General features: G+C 41.6%; 2 protein-coding genes across 2 annotated transcripts in view; both read right to left on the bottom strand.

Moving 5' to 3' along the window:
* LOC140224137 (uncharacterized) overlaps nucleotides 1-2,210 on the bottom strand; it is a 31,559-nt gene extending 29,349 nt beyond the window's left edge. The window contains exon 1 of the mRNA XM_072297539.1: nucleotides 2,123-2,210. Within this exon, the coding sequence (XP_072153640.1) occupies nucleotides 2,123-2,210 (88 nt within the window). The remainder of the gene's footprint in view (nucleotides 1-2,122) is intronic.
* Nucleotides 1-19,659, bottom strand: part of spri (Src homology 2 domain-containing protein sprint) — a 168,895-nt gene that overhangs the window by 132,896 nt on the left and 16,340 nt on the right. The window contains exon 2 of the mRNA XM_019040616.2: nucleotides 3,038-3,311. Coding sequence (XP_018896161.2) covers nucleotides 3,038-3,311 — 274 coding nt within the window. The remainder of the gene's footprint in view (nucleotides 1-3,037; nucleotides 3,312-19,659) is intronic.

Below are 19,659 nucleotides of genomic sequence, written 5' to 3'. Positions count from 1 at the left end.
AGAAAATAGGTGTTGGTGACAGAAAAAAAAAAACAAAACAACTCCTATGAAATTTTTGTACAAAACGATGACCAGGCCTTCTTTAAGAACGTAAAAAGTGGCAGGAGATTTGCAAACTGAGATACGTGGTTTGGTGATTTCACCATCGAGGATATGGTGAGAAAGAATAAACATTTGGGACCAACGGAGACCCTTAAACTTTGAGGGGACGGGGGCCTCGATACTTTTTCATAGTGTACCTCAAGCTGCTAATCTTTCACTCCTTATACCTTCCCTGGTAAAAATTGGCGGTAAGAACTGCGTTTCAAAATACCATAGGAATTCTTATAGCCGGCTAAAGAAAGCTACAGAAAATCATATGGCTGGCTGTAGAATGCGGAGAAAATCATACGGCCGGGCTGTGCGAACGAAATCATTAAGTTTGATACGGAACCACCTTAATATTTAAAAAACACACAGTATATTTTCCTTTAATACATATTTTTTTCATCAATTAAAATGAGAATAATCCGTACAGGATGTGCAAACATTTCAAAATCATGAGTTGAATGACGCTGACTCCGCCACATTAAATATTAGAGCCTAACACGAAGCGGAGTGGCGACGCACTGGCGCCTACAAACCTAACAGGGATACTTCGCGCATTGCGCAACGCGTGAAGTATCCTTGTTAGGTTTGTAGGCGCCAATGCGCGTTTCGCGCTGGCTGCCCGCCTGCCGCGCCGCAGCGTGCCACGGCGCTTGAAGCAACTATTTCACACCAGAGGTATTGCACAGTATCATACGAAACTGAAGGCGCTCTAATATATTAGTAATGGAAGGCATCCATCCAAAGTACGTAGCTTTCCTCGCAAAATAAATCAAGATACTCCGGCCTAAAAAGAGAGCAGTATTCCAAAAACTCACTAAGTCCTAGCATCCGTAATTAGTAACGTTCAGCATACACTTTATCGCCTGGCTGTTGCTTAATCGCCATAGGTTATAAAAGGTTATAAGAAATTGTGTAGCCGGCTATAGAAACTATTGGAAATCTTACAGCCGGCTGTAGGTCTATGGTATTTTGGAACACAGATTCTACTGCCAATTTTTACCAGGGGTTCCTGTTTTTCACCGTTTCGGAACACGATGAACAGTGAACTCAGCGAAATGTTTACCAAACTGCAACTTATTTGTCAAACAATAGCTCGTCAGTAAACGAGAGAGTGGTTTTCAAAGTTGATTGAAAGAGATCCATGGGTAAGTTGGTATGGAAAGTTTTAACCTGCCACCCGAATGATGGTGTTGGTCCGTTATGAAATCACAGCTTAAAAATTATTTGAGATGGTAAGTTTGTGAGAGGCAGGCATGAATGGAATCTAACTTTCATTGATAATACTCTACGATGGCGCTATGTGGCAGCGATGCGCTATGATTCCTGCTTGGCGAGTGGCAGCGCGCCATGCGTTTTGCACACGAGGATAAATCAAGGGGCTAGACTGAATGTGACAAATCGGCGCATTATACTCTTTCCACGAGAGGCGCGTTGACGCCCTAACCCGCAGTCATAGGAACGGCGCGATGGGATATACGCTCGTATTTTTGAAACTTGCACAGGCTTTTTGCGCTCGGAGGAGATTATAGGAGGCATTACACAAAATTAAAAATTCAGGGGAACAAAATATCTTGTTATTTACGTTAAAATGAACGTTATACTTAAAATCATGTGGTGGCGCTGCACGGGTAAGGCTCCAGTGATGTCGTAATTTTGGTCGATGACTCAATAAATCTGTTAAGAATTTTACCATATTTGAGATGATGCTGCCTCTGTCTATAATGTTCATTTTTGTGCACAAGAAAAAAATTCACGATCGAATTCCTGCGATCTGATGATCGGTGCGGCACGGAGCGGAGCGCACACTGAAAAAAAAAGGAGCTTGGATCAAGCATGATAATTCTTGAATTTGCCGCCAAGAATTTTCTTTATCTTGCTTTAAGCTGACTTTTTCTTGATTCAAGAAAAATAATGCTTGGGTTAAGCAAAAAAGTAGCTTACAGTGCACTGCGCGCATTTCGGTGCAGGCAAGAAAAGTAAGGGCGCCTTCAAGTTTTATGATACAACACGCTCATCCATGGAACACGAATACATCCATCGGCTGCAAGACTGAGAAACTGAGTGTACAGATCGATGGTGGATGTTGAATGACCGACCACGAGGGAGCATAATACATACATTATCTAGGAGTTGCGGTATTTTTAAATTTTAAAATTGAAGACACGGGTCAGAGAACTTTTTCCCTAATTTCTCCTTGATTTATACACTTTTTCTCCCGTTTTCTCGGCGATTCATGTTGTAAAGTCATTGAGACACTTGTAAAATATAAACGAACGTAGGCAAAACCCACGAGAAAGGAGTGGATAGATACTTGCAAAATGGATCGAGTTCATGGGAAACGCGCGAAGTCGCATTTTTGAAGAAAGTGAGTTGGGGGTAGCTTTAAATTCAATTAGTTGTAGGTTTACTCGTGCCAACATTTTGACCACATTTTACAATAAAGAACTATTAGTTGGACGTATTTCTACCAAACAGACCTGTGTGGAGGTGAGAAATATAGGGTGTGCTCGTTAGTTCTCTGGCCGTAAGAGTGAATGAGAATAATAAAGACGACGGAGACTCCGAGCTGCGGATCCGTGTCTTTAACTCATGAGCCCTGTCCAAAACGCTCTCTTGCCATGCCCGCGGCTCATGAGTTCCGCATTCAGTTGGCACATAAGTCTGTTTGATGGAATGTAAAATCCCGCTTTTCCAATTCTTCAAAAGGAATCACGCCCACTTTTACATTGCTTCTAATGCAGCTTTCTAGAGCACACCCCATATTTCTCACCTTACACTAGGTCTGTTTGGTAGAAATACGTCCATTTCTAACTCTTTTGAGGCACGACATTTGTGACATTAGATTCTCCGTTTGATTCTGCGAACTCGATGCGAGTTGTTGCGTTTCCGTTAAACTGGGTCCGAATCGAAAGGGTAGAAAAAAAAGAGTAGCTGAAAGTAAACTGACCTCATTGAGCGTGTTCTGGCTGGAGCTGTTGTGGAGGCGGATGAGGCGGAACTCGGGCGGGGTGCGGGCGGAGGCGGAGGCGGAGGAGTCGAGGGGGTCGGCCCCGAGGGAGGAGGTGCGACTCCGCGGGGGCTCCACGTCGGAGCACGAGGTCTCCGGGTCCCTGTCCAGGGAGCGGCGCTTCACCATGGCCGTCGGCCCCGGGAGTGGCGCCGGGACGTGCATGTCGTTGATGCCCAGCCCCTGCATGTACGGCTCCAGAAAGGCATCGCCTCTGAAACACACGGAAAAATATCGTTAGTCGCTGTAAGGGATCAAACTCGAGAGCCAGGAACGAGGAAGAAAATTCCGCACTGGAAAAAAAACCACATTGGATCTAGAGTCCAGACTCTTAAAAAATTCGACAAGAAACAATACTCTTGATGCAATCGGATTTTTGCTTAAATCAAGAACTAAGCATCTTAATTTGAGCGGATTTCCTTTTGATTTAAACAAAAATCTGATTGAATCAAGAGTATTTTTTCTTGTCAATGTTTTTAAGAGTAGGTCCATTTCACCAGCCCCCCACTTCCACAAAATAATATGAAAAATATGACATCGTTTTGTAAGTGTTTTGTAACGTTTTGTAAGTCTAAAAAAAAATTTTGTAAGTCACTCCGAATGGTTCAAATGGATAACTTCATTTTGGGGGGGGGGGGCTGGAGAAATGGTATCCCCCCCACTTCGCGATCGATAAAGTCTGACAACGCCAACGTTTTGTAAGTGTTTTGTAACGTTTTGTAAGTCCAAAAGAAAATTTTGTAACTCAATTTTTAGGGGGGATACGGCTACCCAAAATTTTGGGGCCAGCCCCCCCACTTCGCGATCGATAAATTCTGACAACGCCAACGTTTTGTAAGTGTTTTGTAACGTTTTGTAAGTCCAAAAGAAAATTTTGTAACTCAATTTTTAGGGGGGATACGGCTACCCAAAATTATCAGGGTCAATCGCACCGTTCAAATATCCCGCGCAAAGACCACCGGATCTCGCCCGGATCTTTCCCGCCTCCGTGCCATGTTGCCGCAGCCTTTCAACCTTTCCGACCGTTTCAGTGGGACAGAAATAAATCGTGTTCCTACGCTGCTTAGGGTTACATTAGGTCAGGTTATAGATTTTCTTCCCCGATTTTTGTTCTCGCTGTTTTAAGAGAAGCGTATATTATTCAGCTAAAATTAAGAGGGGTCAGGTTGTTTACATTTCATGGGCACTTGAAAATCCGGTTGTTTCGCTTTAGACAGGAGATGGACCAATGAACATGGTCTGCATTAAATAATTAACGGCACTTATTTTCTCATCAAAATTTATTGTAAAAAATGATGCACACAACGAGAGGTTCGGAAAGCAACCGCTGAACGGGATACTCTTTAGTTTTTTAAGTCAAATCGGATCGGTGCTCGTTCAACGGCACAAATGATGTCCTTTATATTTTTTCCCTGAAAATAATGTTAACTGTGAGCACTTATTTCTTCTTCAGTTGCTCATTTCTGGACTCCAAGTCGTGCGATTCGTTTTATACTTGAAATTTTGAAGTTGGAACGCGTTGCGTGGTGTTTCAATTTATACCGTGTATAGTGGTCTATTGTTTGACGGATCCGGGTCAGGGTTAGGTTTCCTTAACATTTTTTGAGGGTAGGTCGGTAGCTTCCTCCCAAGAGAAGAAAACCAATATTTAATTATAACCAATTTATACCGTGTGTAGAGGTCTATTGTTTGACGGATCCCGATTCGCTCAAATATTGAAAGGTAGAAATTGCTGGGTATATGACCCCCAAAAGTTTGGACACCTACCCTCTCCTCAACTTTAAAACTGATAAATATTGACGAGCAATATTCTTCTATGTGTAGCTCACGAGAAAAAGCGGTGGGAAGCCACGAACTGTTTCAAGGAGTAATTAGACTGCATTTTGCAATTTGGAATTATAAATTGTGTCTCATCTGAAAAAACACTCATATGCATAGGGAAACTAATGGCACATACGTTGTTTTTGAACCGGGCTGGAATTTATAGTTTCAAATTGCAAAATGTAGTCCAATTTAAGTTTATCATTGGTGAAAAATAAAATTAGGCATGTAGGAACGAAGGTCGTCTTATTCTTGAGTAATATTTCTGGAAAACTCGCAAACCGCAGAATGGAGAACTCCGGTTCTTTAACCCTTAGATGACTAACCGGGTCTACGGGGCCCGACGGCCTTTTATTTTTCGAACCACATTGGCTGTAATTGACCGAAAAGTCTGTCCTTCACAAATAGCTCTACAGAAACGCTTAAAAACATAATTCTCGAAAAAAAAAATATTCGAAATTTTTTTTTTAGACTGCAATTTGTGTTTCGCGTCTACCCCTAGAATGACTAATTGAGGCCTACGAGGCCCGTATTGAGGCAAATTTTGGTTGTTAAAGTGAATTATAAGATAAACGTGGGAAAAAATTTCTTGTCGAGTTTTTAATGGTTTCTCTGAGGTTTGGCTGTAGTTGTTTGACCTGAGAAGCGGTCATGGAGGTATTATACCGCCTGAGAATACTGTCAAAGTACCGTGGTATAATTTCTCACAACTATAAGGTAACCCCTTTACATCCTCACCGTATCATAAGAAGCATTGGGTGCTTTTTAGATGCTTCTTGTGATACAATAAATATGTAAAGGCGTTACCTTTTAACCGTGAGAAAATATTGTATGGTTTTTTTGATCGTTTTCCCTTAGAAATCAAATTCCAAATTTGTTAATCTCGTGCCAATATACCTCTGGGCTACAAGTTTCAAGCAAATCCATCAGCAAAAAACCGAGTTGGCAATTTACGGCCGTTTTGAAATTAATGCAGCTGCCATTTCGAAAATTTTGGTTTTTAAAAAAAAAAAAAAAAAAAAAAAAAAAAAAAAAAAAAAAAAAAAAAAAAAAAAAAAAATCTGACGTCAAATTCGTTATTCTCGTGGCAAAATACTCTTTGTCGCTGATTTTCGCGAAAATTCATGCACGAAGAACCGGTGCCAATTTTCGGCCATTTTGAACTTTAACAGGCCGCCATTTTGAAACATTCTGAGGAAATGACTTCGGATTTGTGTAAAAAGTTTTCTTTAATTATGTTCTTTCGAACGAGGTATCGCGAAAATGGTCTTCTCTCTTGAACGAAAAGTTGGGGTCCGTTCCCTCCCTCTCCCTCCCACCTTCCAAAGGGGTCCCCCTGAAAACCCTAGGGTGAAAGGGACCGATAAGTAGCTCATTTTTACCTAGGCACATCCTTTAAGTTTCAAATCATTACTTCTATAAGGTAAAAAGTTACAGGGGGTGGAAGGGCCATTTGGATCACCCTGTATATTAGATTCTTTTAAATTTCGACAATTTTCTGAAGGAAGCTCCGCTGGCCTCCCGCTTCCATCCCCGATTTGAAGTGTCCGGTTCCGCCTACGAATGGCAGTGATTGTTTTCTCTGAGTGGTTTTAGTTCATAAAACTAAAAATGTAACAAAATAAGGTTCTAGACGAAAGTGATTTTTTAAATATTGGTTTTCTTCTCTTGGGAGGAAGCTACCGACCTACCCTCAAAAAATGTTAAGGAAACCTAACCCTGACCCGGATCCGTCAAACAATAGACCACTATACACGGTATAAATTGAAACACCACGCAACGCGTTCCAACTTCAAAATTTCAAGTATAAAACGAATCGCACGACTTGGAGTCCAGAAATGAGCAACTGAAGAAGAAATAAGTGCTCACAGTTAACATTATTTTCAGGGAAAAAATATAAAGGACATCATTTGTGCCGTTGAACGAGCACCGATCCGATTTGACTTAAAAAACTAAAGAGTATCCCGTTCAGCGGTTGCTTTCCGAACCTCTCGTTGTGTGCATCATTTTTTACAATAAATTTTGATGAGAAAATAAGTGCCGTTAATTATTTAATGCAGACCATGTTCATTGGTCCATCTCCTGTCTAAAGCGAAACAACCGGATTTTCAAGTGCCCATGAAATGTAAACAACCTGACCCCTCTTAATTTTAGCTGAATAATATACGCTTCTCTTAAAACAGCGAGAACAAAAATCGGGGAAGAAAATCTATAACCTGACCTAATGTAACCCTAAGCAGCGTAGGAACACGATTTATTTCTGTCCCACTGAAACGGTCGGAAAGGTTGAAAGGCTGCGGCAACATGGCACGGAGGCGGGAAAGATCCGGGCGAGATCCGGTGGTCTTTGCGCGGGATATTTGAACGGTGCGATTGACCCTGATAATTTTGGGTAGCCGTATCCCCCCTAAAAATTGAGTTACAAAATTTTCTTTTGGACTTACAAAACGTTACAAAACACTTACAAAACGTTAGCGTTGTCAGAATTTATCGATCGCGAAGTGGGGGGGCTGGCCCCAAAATTTTGGGTAGCCGTATCCCCCCTAAAAATTGAGTTACAAAATTTTCTTTTGGACTTACAAAACGTTACAAAACACTTACAAAACGTTGGCGTTGTCAGACTTTATCGATCGCGAAGTGGGGGGGCTGGCCCCAAAATTTTGGGTAGCCGTATCCCCCCTAAAAATTGAGTTACAAAATTTTCTTTTGGACTTACAAAACGTTACAAAACACTTGCAAAACGTTGGCGTTGTCAGAATTTATCGATCGCGAAGTAGGGGTGCTGGCCCCAAAATTTTGGGTAGCCGTATCCCCCCTAAAAATTGAGTTACAAAATTTTCTTTTGGACTTACAAAACGTTACAAAACACTTACAAATCGTTGGCGTTGTCAGAATTTATCGATCGCGAAGTGGGGGGGCTGGCCCCAAAATTTTGGGTAGCCGTATCCCCCCTAAAAATTGAGTTACAAAATTTTCTTTTGGACTTACAAAACGTTACAAAACACTTACAAAACGTTGGCGTTGTCAGAATTTATCGATCGCGAAGTGGGGGGGATACCATTTCTCCAGCCCCCCCCCCCCCCCCCCCAAAATGAAGTTATCCATTTGAACCATTCGGAGTGACTTACAAAATTTTTTTTTAGACTTACAAAACGTTACAAAACACTTACAAAACGATGTCATATTTTTCATATTATTTTGTGGAAGTGGGGGGGCTGGTGAAATGGACCTTTTAAGAGTCTGGACTCTAGATCCAATGTGTTTTTTTTCCAGTGCGGGGAAAAGTTCCCCAGATTTTTTCAGGAAACTTTCGAAGAAAATCTGGTCGGTCCCCTTCAGGGATCAAACTTAAAAGCAAAAAACAATCAAGAAAATTACCGAGAAAATTCCCATGAACGTTTCAAGAAAAATCTGGTCAGTCGTCATAGAGAGTAAAACTTAAGTGCGAGGAAAGGAGAGGAGAATCCCCGGGAAATTCTCACGCATTTGCTCGGATTTTCAGCGTGAGGAAAACTACTTGAAACAGATGTGCGTGTGCGTGTGTCGATTGCCCTATCAAATTTTCCCGGAAAAATCATATTATGAACATCAATCATATCACATCATATTATGAACAGTTAATTTTATCAAATATTTTTGAGGTAGCTTTTTTTTAAATCCACATTTGAGGTGACTTTAAATTCCAAAAAGGGACAAATCTCAAAACTATAGGACTTACAAGATAGACGAGCGTTGAAGTCCATATATGTCAAAATCCGTAAATCCTAAATTCTGCGTGGAATGCTGCCGCCAGAATTTTTTCCAGATAATCTACAAAATGGCAAAACCACTCCTCAGTGCAGAGTACAGAAGTCGCATGAACACTCAAACGTTGCGAAATTCACTCCGACAAATCACAGATTTTCTGGGAAATTTCAGAATTTATTTCCCGGAATTATTCGGAGAATTCCATGCGTGCCTCAATCTCAAGCACCAAAAACTGTCAATAAGGTGTACAAAGAACTTTCCTCGCAGAAATAAAAAAATTATCGGTGATCATTTGGCAATGCGCAAAAGCTCTTACGGCGCTCTAATCGCAGCGCAGCAGAACTTTTATTTCTCCGCGTTTGTGAATGATGACCGGACATGGACTTATACAACGACCAGAATGTATCGTGGCGCACAAATTAGGGTCAACAGTAGCAGCGGAGGAATAAATAGCGGCTTTGGTCGAGTGCAAATCGCCGCAAAAAAAACAAAACGTCGATACTAATACTACAGAGCTCGGACATCGCTACCGGTTTTAGCCGCCACGAGACGGGTTGCCGGTTTTTTGCGAAAGACGTAGCCTAGAAGTTGTCGCTTTGCAGTCTTTATTGGGGTGCATTAATTAAGACATCCGGGAAAATTGCAATATCTTTGACGGCGCTGAGACGCTGAGAGTCGTTAATTGAAATGAGGGAGATCAATTGCTGGTCATGGTCGTGATGCTATATGTTCATTTGCGCTCTTAGATATTGTTTGCGTGTGAGGAAAAAGACAGCTGGTCTCTTCAAAAAAGGCTTCTGGAGTGATTTGATGCGTAATTGCGATTGAATCAGTGAGAACGAAAACGCACCAACTCGATTACTCGAAAATGCTCAATTTCCATCTAAGACAGTTAATTTACGCGAAGGTCATTGAAGTTAGTGCGTCTGTTCCAACTTGGACCTTTGAAGTGTCCAAAAGTACTTGTCTTTCGGTAGCAAAAATCTTTTTCTGAAACTAACTTCTTCGCACCTACTGTGCAGTTTTGCGTGTGTCTTGATTATTTTCATTTTTCCGAATTGGTGTGTTTTTGTTCTCACTGGTTCAATTGTCGATTGAAGATTAGAAAATTCTGATCGCATGAAATCAAAATGAATTCATTTGTGATCGACCACAGGAAAAGGGACCTCAGTTCCCCGGAACAAAGCTATTAGAGGAAAAAAATGTATCCAGGCTAGATAAAAAATGAGATTTGGGTTTTTGTGAGAAAAAAAGTAGTTTTTAAGCTCCGATATCTGTAAGATTGAGTTATGAGCAGTTAAGTTTATTTCCGAACCAATGTAGGGTGAAGATTTTCATTTTCAGGGCAAAAAGGGGCAATAGTTGATGAACCAAAGGTTGAGTAGGTTCCGCTTGAATAGGGAATTCAGCAAATTTCAGACACCTGCAAATTCTTCATTACGCCAATATTTTCAGTTTTGAACGATTCGATTCATGTTCATGCAAACGTACTAAAAAAGGCAGCGCTGTTCTTTCATCTATTGGGGCTGTTGCTCTGTTGGTACTACATCGGGCCCAAGTCCTATCTGACAACCTACAAGACACGCTCTATCTATGAATGAGTGGCGTCAATCGGCGAAGGAGGTTAGTGGGCTTACGGCGTAGGTAAATGCCGAAAATAAGTACTCCAAAACCCGACAAAGTCTCCCTCATCCCTCCATTCCCACCCCATCCCCCTCCGCCCGGCTCGTCACTCCGACCGACGCCGACGCCGTGTTGGACGATGCCCAAAAATCCTCGGTAGATTTTTCCTCCTTATTTCCTCTCGGCTCGAAATACACAAAAAACACATTACGCGTGTACTCCGCGGGGTGGGCGGGGTGCGGGCGATTTTGTAGCGCTGACGTATTTATAAAGAAGCGCACGGACAGTTACAAGGTCTCGGTAATGAAGCGAGAGGTGGAGAGGTCGCTGATGTTTTTACGCGGTGATCCGGGCCCCCGGTGATCAAAAGGGTGACTAATTGGACGGAATTAAAAATTTCGCGAAAGGCTTCGCGGACGGCGAAAGGTTCCGGGCGCTTGGCGCCGGGGTCAACGGGCCGCCGCCTGGCATTGGAAAGTGCCCCTGAAAATTCGCACGGCTCCGCTTCAGTGCCCGCTCTTCATTTAGTTTTCTCTCTTCTTTTTGAGTTTTGTTGACGCGAGCACTTAAATCAAGGACGCTTGCTTTTGATTCAATAGTCGTTGCATACTGAAGGGGTGAGAACTGAAAGGGATTAATTGCATTGCAACTTTTCAAAGTTTTACCGGACAGCAATTTTTACATTTGAGGCGTTGGGTACAGAAAGGGCATTTCTTGGTTGCACTGTTTCAGAATTTCCACTGCTAAATTATATAGTAGAGAGGAAATTATTGAGCGAATTTCCTATAAACATTCATTTTCAGCATTGTAAAATGATAATGAAAATTCAGTAAACGTTTCAACGATTTCCATACATTTGCTTCCGACAACATAATGGATGAAACGTTAGCGAAAATTCTGAGACACTGCAAGCAAGAAATGTCCTTTCTGCACCCTCATGCGCGCCTCATGTTTGGGTAGTGCAAATTTCTTAAAACTTCCGATAAATCACCAAAACAATTTACAAAAGAAGATAGGAAGGGGTACGAAGGTTAGCTCGAAAACAGCTAAAAGCCCAAAACTCGAAATTCCGTGATTTTTCGATATTTTCAGTTTTCGTAATCGACGTTTTCCAGAAGTAATTTATTACCGTTTTCTCGTTCCAACATTTATGTGTTTTCGAAATGTTCATTCCAAAGGATGAAAAACTTGTGATAGATAAAAAACTTGTGATAGATGAAAAAAGAGGAAGAAAATTCAGTATGTTATTTTTGGCCGAGTATTTTCGACGGACTTCCGGGTTCCCTGTTATTTTTCAACCTTGTAAACGTAATAAAGATGTGTAATTTTACGACTTGTGCATGGTGGCAGTAAAAACAGATGACTGGCACCAATGTACTTACAGGACACGGAACTTTAATGGACGACGAATCACGTAACTTAGCCACGTGACTGCTGAGTAAATACATTAACTAATGAGTTGCCAAGTCTTGTTCATGTGGCTCCCATTGATTTTGAGGATGATCACCTTAAAAATATTGGATTTTAAAAACTTGCCATAAAAAAGCTGCCAAAAAAAACAGCTTAAGGAGCCTCCGATTTTCACTTCCCTCGGCCTAAAATTTGAAATTTTAGATCTTCCTGTACCCTGCTCGTCACACGAGTCTATAGCCTTTCTGGAGACATGATATCGTCACGCTTTGCTGTTGACCCCCTCCCACTTCCCGTAAAAAGCAGCGCTTTTTGTCGATACGTGGACATCTTTATGTTAAAAAAATCTATGATGCATGCAAACCCTAACAACATACTTCCTTTCAGCATAAATATGTCTACTTGTTCCCACAAGCATACAAAAAATTTTGCGTGACGTCACACAATGTTTCAGACAACCCTCTTTCGCCCACAACCGTCACGAGCTCAGATCTCTAGCTCCACTAAAGCAAGTCCGCGGACGTCGGAAGCCAGTGCCTCCCTCCGTATTATAAGGCTGACCTTTTTCGGGGAGGGGGGGGGGGGGTAATTCGTTTAAATTCGATCAGTTTAGGGCGTCGCAGGTGAGTTTTTGAAGTCCCTCCCCCTGAGCTCAAGCTAAAATAGCACCCCCGCGCTAACTCCCGACCAGTGTTCGAAACTCATAGGCGCCAACGCGCCAAATGCGCCTAAAAAATAGGCCATGGCGCCTAAAAAATGAAGGCTCTGCGCCAACGTGGCCCCTAAAAATTGCCCCCTAAAAACCTGAATTTTCATAGAAAGTCACACAAAGAAAGAAAAACAAATCTATTGAATTGAAAAAACTCAGAATTTCAGCACAACAAGTGAAAGTTTTTCCTATTCTTCACGATTTCATTCTTAGTGCTTTTGTCTTCCCCAAGTCACAGCTTCTTACTAGTTCTGTTACGGAAACATCTTTTCACTAAATGCGCTGTAATGTATAGGCAAAAAGTCAATTTGGCCCCTAAAAAATCTTCAATGGCGCTTAAAAATCGGGCTTGATGCGCCACATGGCACCTAAAACTCAAAGGTGAGTTTCGAACACTGCTCCCAATGACCCTACATATTATGTGATGAACTTCGGCGTTCAAGCCGATTAAAAATCAATTTTTTGCGGATGCGATGGCAGCAGAGCACCTAGGATGACCGCTCGGTGCAAAATACGGAAGGGGCGGCGCATGGAGTTGTGCGGGTGCCGCAGAGTAAACAGATAACGATTCGCCGTTAGCGCCGACGACCGACGTGGGCAGCCAGTCCCAATCCGAAATCCCACTCGGAATTAATTCCAGCATCGGGGATCGGGGCCCCAATGCAAAAACACCGTAACTCCGGATAGAAACCCCGGGGATATACGCGGTTGTTGCTGAAAATGGGAGCGCGGATGCACCGAAGGAAGCCGCACAAGTCTCATGCCGTGTCGCTGACTCATTAGACCCGCTCGACCGCGACAAAAGCTCGTCCCGACGGACGCGACGCGACGCGACGTCAACCGACGATGACGCGACTTTCGGCGGCGACGTGCTTTCCGCCCGGCTCCCCGGTCAATTCGTCACGGGGATCCTCGAAGTAGAATTTCGATTTGTGTCGAAGATTTTCGAATTAGTCATCTGTGCATGCGTAAAATTTCGCGGGTGTTTGTTAGGTGCAGTTTCATAAGGGAAATCTGAAAACTTATGATATTGCATGAGAATGAGCTTTGATCTCGGGGTTTAAAATTTTTTGCCAGAGGAGTTACGGTTTCAAAATAGAGTTCTTAAATACACCTAGTGATGCCCTTATTATCAGATTGATAATTCTCTAATCTAAATAACTTGGATCTTTTAGAATAGGCTTACGAAAATTTCGATATGATTTCACTTAAAAAAATGGTGCGTTCGAGAAAAAAACACCTATATGCAATACCTTAGAACTCTTGGCATATGTTGGAAGGGAACACATTAAAAATTGGAACTCAAGGTAGAAGAGGAAAAGCAACAGGAAGGGTAAACTGATGGAAGAGAAAGAGGGAAAGGAAAACGAGAGAATGGGAAAGGAAGAAGAGAAAGATAAAGAAAGAGAAGAGGAAGAAATTCTTCTCCTTCGTCGTCTTCTTCTTCTCTTTTCTCTTTTCTTTCTCCTCCCCCTTCTTACTCTTCGTCTTTCTCCTCTTCTGGTTTTTAAAACATTCTCACCCGACATGTCACATTAATGTGACATGTGTGACTTAAAATCTTCATTTGTAGACTAGAGGGTTAAGCAACAAATCAGTTAACGATCTCAAAACTCCTTCACTCAGTTGGGTATGCAATATGATCTCCGCGGAGTTAGAATAGTTGCTTGACATTAGACTAGGCAGGCACCATAGCTGAATAAAATAAGCCCTGTTTTAAAGATGCCAATGCCACATGCTGTTGCAAAATTATTTTGCACGAGTGCGGGTTATAGTTTCATTAACAAACAAACGAGATGGTTTGAGCAAGGTGGAAATTCGCGGAAAAAATGGGCTTATTTTAATTAAAATTGCGTTGCTGTTAATTATCACCGGGCATAACTTCACCGGCCTCGCGCCCCCATTCAAAATCGAATAATCCTCATTCACATAAGCACATGAGCGCATAACTAATACCGAAGAGTAATCACAAAATAACGCGGCTCAAAAGCTCAGCGGGGGTTGGAGTGCGGAACCGAGTGCGTTACCCATGATGACAAGTTTCCTTTAATTTTCGAATTTCCACTTTCATCCAACTTTTCAAGTATTTTGGACCATCAGTTTCCAAATTTTCAAAATTTCTGAGAGAAAGACGATTTTCCTCACAATCTAAGTGTAGATGTAGAATTGAACGATGTCGATCAAACACACGAGGGGATGAAAAATCATTCAAAAATTAATTTGGAAGAGATCAGTAAAGCTGAAATAAACTAGTGAATGACACATTTCCTTGAATGTTCTGCTGATCTGCCATGAAACAAATCACAACTACATAGTGCCAGTTTGGCTCTTGCTGATGGAAATTTACAAAAAAAGAAATAATAGGAGCCCAACGGCTAAAAATAATTTAACTTTCAACTTGAATTGTGGTGCGACACGCCGGAACCGCTGGAAACCGCTACTTCGGCAAACTTTAGGCCTTGTCCGCACGAGCGCGGTTCGCGGAACTTATTTCGAGGAACTTGTTCCCGGAACAAGTTTTTAGCTGAGCTGAAACTTATTCCTCCAAAGCCCAGAATTTCCCCCGAACTTCGAGCTTCTACAATTGTTTCTTTTGAAATGAATTTGTTTGCTTTTGTTTTTTACGTCCTTTACATGTCTTGACATTTATTTTTGTTACTTTGACGGCCGTAATAATCTATTATTTAGCAGTAATTGTATAGTTTTTTTGAAGTTCCGGTTCCAGTTCGGGCGAACTCGTGTGGACAGCATGCCTCGTTTCAAGGAATAAGTTCCGAGAACTCAGCAGTTCGAGGAATAAGCTCCGCGAACTGCGCTCGTGTGGACAGGGCCTTAAGGCTGGGCAGATCAGTCTACTGACTGTTCCCCGACTCTCAAGGGTTGAAACTGTAAAAGTTATCAGAGACTCTACAGGAATTTCTTACTCTGCAAGTGAACAACAAACAATTCCCAAAAAGAGGAACAGTAAAAATAAGAATATTTCGGCAGGGTAACCGACAACAGTGTTGCGGAATCCACGCGGACAAAAAAGGGCTCCTGGGAAGGCCAGGGGCAGGGGCGCCGGAATGGGGGTAAAGATTTGTTTTAACATCATATCTGTTCATTACCCCTCGAACTTACATCATAGGGGTTTATCATTCAAATACACCCTTCAGTTCCCCCGCCGCGCCGCGCCGGCCGGGCTGTGAACCTGAACTCGGATCTCGCCCGCGGATGGGACCGGGGCTCGGGGGTGGCTGTGAGTCATCCCTTTGGCCCGCCGCCAATTCTCGGATGCGGCCTCCCCGTTGCCTGGCAACCCGCGACGCTTCTGCCTTTGACAACTCGAGAGCTTTCGCTTCGGGCCGCGGCCGCTGCCAAGCGGAGCTTATGGCGCCGCAATCGTAGTTTTAGTGATTTTAAAGCCCTCCGTCTAGTGCTTACGGACATTATGAGAATGAAAAAGATCCGTAACTTTTTTGGGATTTCCTTGATGGTCTTAAAAGAAGCTACTAACTTGTCTGACCTGCAACCTGCCAACGTGAATGAGAAAAAGGATGATTTTAGACCCTGATTTTACAATTGCTTCAGCAATTGGAATGGACGAGCTTTTATTTTTGTAATTATTATATGAAACCTGAATTTTTCAGATTTTCTTTTTCCAAAGCCATTGGCAATACTGATCGATGGTTGATGATTATACGTGCGCAAGACAACCAGAGAATTCTGACATTAAGTTTAACATTAGCTTTAGATGTTCGATTATATTATTATAAATACAAGATCAGGGTGCCTATTAAGATAGAAACTTCAGCAAAATTTCGTGTGTCCCTGCCTATTAAGAAATAACCTCTCTATATAAAAATGTAAAAATTCTTGGCTTGACCGGATACACACAGGCACGCAGGAAAAAAAGAGGGAGGGGTCGGCAGGGGTTGTGGGATGATATGGGGATCGAACTTGCCTAAACATGAAATTATTACGGTGGTGAATTGTAAAAAAATTCCCTTCAAAGTATTTAGTTTAGCTGACTGAAGGCCATGATAAACTCTAAACGTAAAGCGACATAGGTTAAGAGGTTGTCGAAGGTTGTCAAATCTCAAATGTTTTCTGACGACATATTTTCTTTCAACGAAAGTTCGGAACAATTTTATTAAAAATTCCCAAAACCACTACATTAACTTTTGAATAAAATGTTAAAAATTGGAACAAAATATTCAAAAAGATTCCAAAAAATTTGATTTCATCGGCAGAAATTGCGGGACGTTCGGATGTTCATACGGTGTTTTTCTTTAAGGCGGTCGTCGTTGAAGGAATAATGAGATGCGGCAACATACGGACGTAACTGCACTCCGCAGTAGCCCTTCTCCTTCTCGGGCTATTTTCCACTTGGATTGTGCGATGCGAGCAGTTTTATTTACGACTGCATCCAACTGCTTCTCCGGTTCCTCCTACCCGAGGCCCAAGCGTGGCGCCTGCATCTTTGTTTACGCTTATACCTATACAAAAAAATTGGAGCGTGTAGACGCAGAGCGACTGAATTGTTTCCAAAGGAACTCATGAGTTGAAGGCAACGAGAGAGATTTTTTATGTATCATGCGGGTAAAATTATTTTTGAAGAAAGTTGAATTTGAGGGCTTGGAGAACAAGACGTATAGGTGCAGTTTTTGCTATTTCGAGATATACGTGTTTGAAGTTTTGAGATTACATAGATCCTTAAGGCGGAAAGAAAGCTCAAACTGACTTTTGGAATTTGGGAGTGAATATTTTACGGCAAATGTATCAAGACTAATTATACTTAAAATCATTAATATCTCAATTTCTTCAAAAACTGCACTTATGCGCCTTGTCTTCCGAGCATCTAGATTATAACAGCCAGTCTTCAAGTTTAATTAGAATATGTGATACTGGGAAGTGAATGCATTGGGGAGAAAATAGAGGGGGATCCCTTGGATACACTGTGTCTACCCCTGTGTATACCCCTGGGTAGCATTTTTCTCTAGGATCGGTTTTGCCCCCAGTGTTAATAGACGCTATTAGTGTCACGTCACAGAAAAGCGATACATATATATCGACTTTTTCGCATTTGTAGCATTGAAAGAGGTTATGCCAATGTTATTGTTTGGATCCAATTCGATATTATGGAGAGTTCCTATCATGACGCGCAACTAATACCTTCTATAGCGACAGAAAAAGGATTTCAAAGTGTCAACACTTTTGAGCGCCAATAAAAAATAAATTAAGCTATACTTTCAAACATGGAAACGAAACAAACTGCACGTCAGAGGACAATACGCACGCAACATTTACACAGATTCGCAAACGAGATATTTAAACTATACAAATAATGAAGGAAAACTGCGGGATTATAATTAAACCAGCAAAAAATTATAAACCCCAGTGGATTGATAGATGGAAAGCCAACGAATAAAAAAACTGGGTGCTCCGTATGTGAAAACCAACATAATGTGCGGTGTTGGAAATTAGCCGATTGACGACAAATGGTAATCGAATGAAACAGAGATTTCCAAGTGAAACGAAAAAACCTCCGCACTTTACAGCGTTGCAATATTTATGAAGCATTGAAGCTGACAGAGAGATTGAGGAATTAAAGAATAACCTGAACACCATAAAAATTATGCATATTCTCATATTTTAAAAATGCCTTTTCAAAGGAAAATATATTCGTTGATATTCAGGGTGGATTTGGAATGAATGAACAGATCTTCTTTCGAATGGACACAATTTAACTGCTATATATGGACAAAAATATGCGAAAACGCCGAATTGTTTCTGACAAGGAACAAATCTTCTGGAAGACGTATGAATTACTTAAAATCAATTTAGAAGAGAATTCTATTAGTGATCTCATCTGGTGTTCCTAAAAATTTCAGGGAAAAAAGTTCATAGTTCTTTCCAGATACAGATACCGTGACTGAAGACGAAAAATGCGTATCTTCATTGCAATATTTTAAAATATCCGAATCAATATTATTTCTTGGAAGGAAACAAAAAACACATCTCTTGGAAATTTGTGAAAAAATTTGAGCCGGCACGGAAAGTTCTCAGAAAAATTCGAGAAAAACTAGCTATTGGTTAGTTTTCTTTTTAAAAATACAACAGCTGCGGAGATACACGACTTCAAAATCTTCAGGAAAATGTGAATTCACATTTTCCGACTTCGGCCTTAAATATTTTCACGGAATACATTTGGAAGCATTGGAATGCTCATGCGCTGTTTTTCCTTCGCCCGGCAGGCTATACTGCCGTGCTTCCGTTTGTTCCTTGCCGTGCCCCCAATTCCCCGGTCCATACCAGTTTATAATCTTGGCAATCGGTAAAAATGCAATCTTTATTCCCGTTTGTGACACTGCGGAGGCCTGAAATACGAGAACCAATCAGAAATGGATTCGTATTGTCTTTACTCTCAGTATAAAGGGACTCTAGCCGTGCTATGGAAGAACGCCGCATGAGCCTTCAGATATTGCCAAATTTCCTTTGAAAGAACATGAGTTTTCAAGAAAAATTATGAATATTTCTCTATCGATTTTTCAGAGAATTTTTTTTGTAATTTGATCAACATTTTAACAGGAACTGTGCATAACTTCCTTCAAAAATAAATATTTTCTGAGTGAAATTTTGGCAACGTTTCGATGGTCATAGGGCGTTTATACTCAGCATAGCAGCATACTGCCGTGCTAAGGAAAAACGCCGTATGAACATTCGAGAGTTGCCAAACTTCCTCCGATAAAATGCGTATTTTTGAGAAAAGTCTTGAATATTTTTCCTTGAAATTTTCAGACACTTAAGATACAACCAAAATTATCCATGAAATTGGAGGGAAAATATTCACAAATTTCCCTGAAAATTAGTGATTTGCCTAGAGAAATTTTGCAACGCCTGAAGGTTCATAGGACGTTTTTACTCAGCATGGCAGTGGGGGTGGAAATAAACTAGTGGACGTCAGGTCGAGTGATAACGAACAGGGAGAAGTGCATCGGAGTCGAGCGAGGCCGCGAGTTATTTACTCATCGCGATACCCGTGTGGACCGCAGTTAGGAGAGAACGGCCGACGAGTTCCGCTTTTTTATCGCCTTGTTTTCCCCGTAATGACGCCGGAGCTTGTTCTTCTGATCACATTTGTTGCTTACACGACATTAATAACGGATCCTAGTCGAAATGTTTCCAAGCCCTGAAATCAAACGCGATCATCGACGTGCAAATGGATTGGATCGGAGAAAAAAACGTATTGGGCCTTGAACAGTGCTGCCTT

The sequence above is a fragment of the Bemisia tabaci genome, chromosome 3 (genome assembly GCF_918797505.1).
Source record: "Bemisia tabaci chromosome 3, PGI_BMITA_v3".
Classification (NCBI taxonomy): Eukaryota; Metazoa; Arthropoda; class Insecta; order Hemiptera; family Aleyrodidae; genus Bemisia; species Bemisia tabaci.
This window is presented reverse-complemented; position numbering and strand designations above follow the sequence as displayed.